The sequence below is a fragment of the Volvox carteri genome (genome assembly GCF_000143455.1).
Source record: "Volvox carteri f. nagariensis unplaced genomic scaffold VOLCAscaffold_776, whole genome shotgun sequence".
NCBI lineage: Eukaryota > Viridiplantae > Chlorophyta > Chlorophyceae > Chlamydomonadales > Volvocaceae > Volvox > Volvox carteri.
Genome location: NW_003308262.1, coordinates 1 through 1,745, shown reverse-complemented (window position 1 = coordinate 1,745; position 1,745 = coordinate 1). Strand labels below are relative to the sequence as shown.

The 1,745-nt window shown below is 51.3% G+C and overlaps 1 protein-coding gene across 1 annotated transcript; it reads left to right on the top strand.

The window, feature by feature from the left end:
- Nucleotides 1-811: 811 nt before the first annotated feature.
- Nucleotides 812-1,318, top strand: VOLCADRAFT_101346 (uncharacterized protein; the record flags this gene model as incomplete). The annotated part of the gene is made up of 1 exon (XM_002959784.1): nucleotides 812-1,318. The coding sequence occupies one exon, from the start codon at nucleotides 812-814 to the stop codon at nucleotides 1,316-1,318; it is 507 nt and encodes a 168-aa protein (XP_002959830.1).
- Between the last annotated feature and the right edge of the window lie 427 nt (nucleotides 1,319-1,745).

The window sequence follows — 1,745 nt, the reverse complement described above, 5'->3', positions numbered from 1 at the left end:
ATATGTTTCCGATGGCGGTCCTTGATCACAAGGGATGTCTTAGCAGATGTTGGGGGGGATTGCTAAGGAGCAGTCGTAAAAGGTCCCTAGATGGTGCAAAGGCGCCATGCGCCTTCACAACGCTGATCAAACCCGTGAGTCGATGTTATTTGCCGCCACGCAGTTCGCCTTCAATGCATTTTAGAGAGGCACAGCAGGCCTGGACTTGCAGGCCAGCCCTTGCTATGTAGTAGGCGCAAAACGCCTGGCTTGAGCTGCATTTTGTGGCGTGGGCAATCGGGGGCTTTTTGCCCTCATGCACAAACTCGAACAAAACTGCATTCGGCTCCTCCTACCGCGTCCCTAAACTGCATTTTTGACTCGGTCCAAAGTAGTTCTCCAGGTTCAGGGTCCCTTGCGCTGGCAGTGATGATTGCTACCGCTCATTATTGCGCTCGCCAATGATCGGCCAGAAATTTATAATAGTAGTAGTTGCTGTTAGTTCTTTCTGAAAAGCTGTAACTCTTAGGTAAAAAAATGATTAAGCAGCCCCTCGCACAAATGTGTCCGGTCGTACTCTGCCGAATAGACCCTCCGTACTTCGTCCCCAAAGCCAGGAGCGAATTTTGCCTCGCGGATGCGCACGTGCGATTCGAAAAATGCGCCTGTACAAGTGTATGTAAATTTTCTTGGCGAAAAGTCGTGGTGTGTCAGCGCGCTTGTGCGGCAGCATGTTGGCCACAGTTGCACGCGGCAAGCAGGACCGTAGGAATGTATGGCTGTCTTGACGTAACTGAAAGCATATAACTTGGTATCAACACGCGCTCATGGAATGGCCGCGGAAGATGAAGCGCCTGGCGAAGCGGCACTTTTCGAAAAGACGTGGCGCCTGCTTACATACGCAAACAGCATCTTTTTTCGTCTGAAGTCAAAATACAAACTGTCGCAAATTAAAGATAGCATACACAAAATTAAACATAAGAACTGGAAAATCGGTCACAGCTGTGTAACTGAAATGGACGCCGCAGAAAACTTGGAGCAGGTTTTTTCTGTGCATATGGCCGCTCCTGCGTTAGCCGTGTTGCAGCAGCTCCGGAAGGACCTCAGCAAGCAGCAGGCTCAGAAGCTGCTGGACAACCACCGTAACTTTCTTCAGTTGGGCACGTGCAGTTTTGGTCGGCGGGGTCAAGCATCTTACGCATTGCGCACGGAAGCCGAGGTGCAGCGTCTCTGCAACATCGCGAACATATCCGGTACGCAGTGGCGCGCTTGCCGAGCACAAATTGAAGTTGGTCGCATTACACCAGTCCACAAAGCATGCATGTGCGCCAGCAGATGAAAATGTGGCGCACTTCTGGTCAAGGGGTGTCGGTCTGCGTTTACGAGGTAAGGCAAGAAACAGGGAGTGGCATAGCTTGGGTCATGGCCGTGGTACTGGCGCACGACCTGTCGTCTAAACTAGCCCGCATTAGTCCGCCTCATTTCAGTACGTAAGTCATGTCTGTCAGCGTTTACGTGGTGAGGCCAGACTAAGGGGCGGCATACTTGTGGTTATGGCAGTGGTATATGGAAGGACCGCTCATCAAGCACCTGCCCGCATTAGTCCGCCCTCTATTCAGAAACCCATATTGTAAGATGGTGCCATTTCCTAAGATGGTGACCGTGGATAGTGGGATGACGAGGACCATTTCAAGCGCCCACCGTGTCCATGTACAGCTACAATGGTTGTGTAACTGTTTGCTGCATAATACCCCATCCTACAGGTC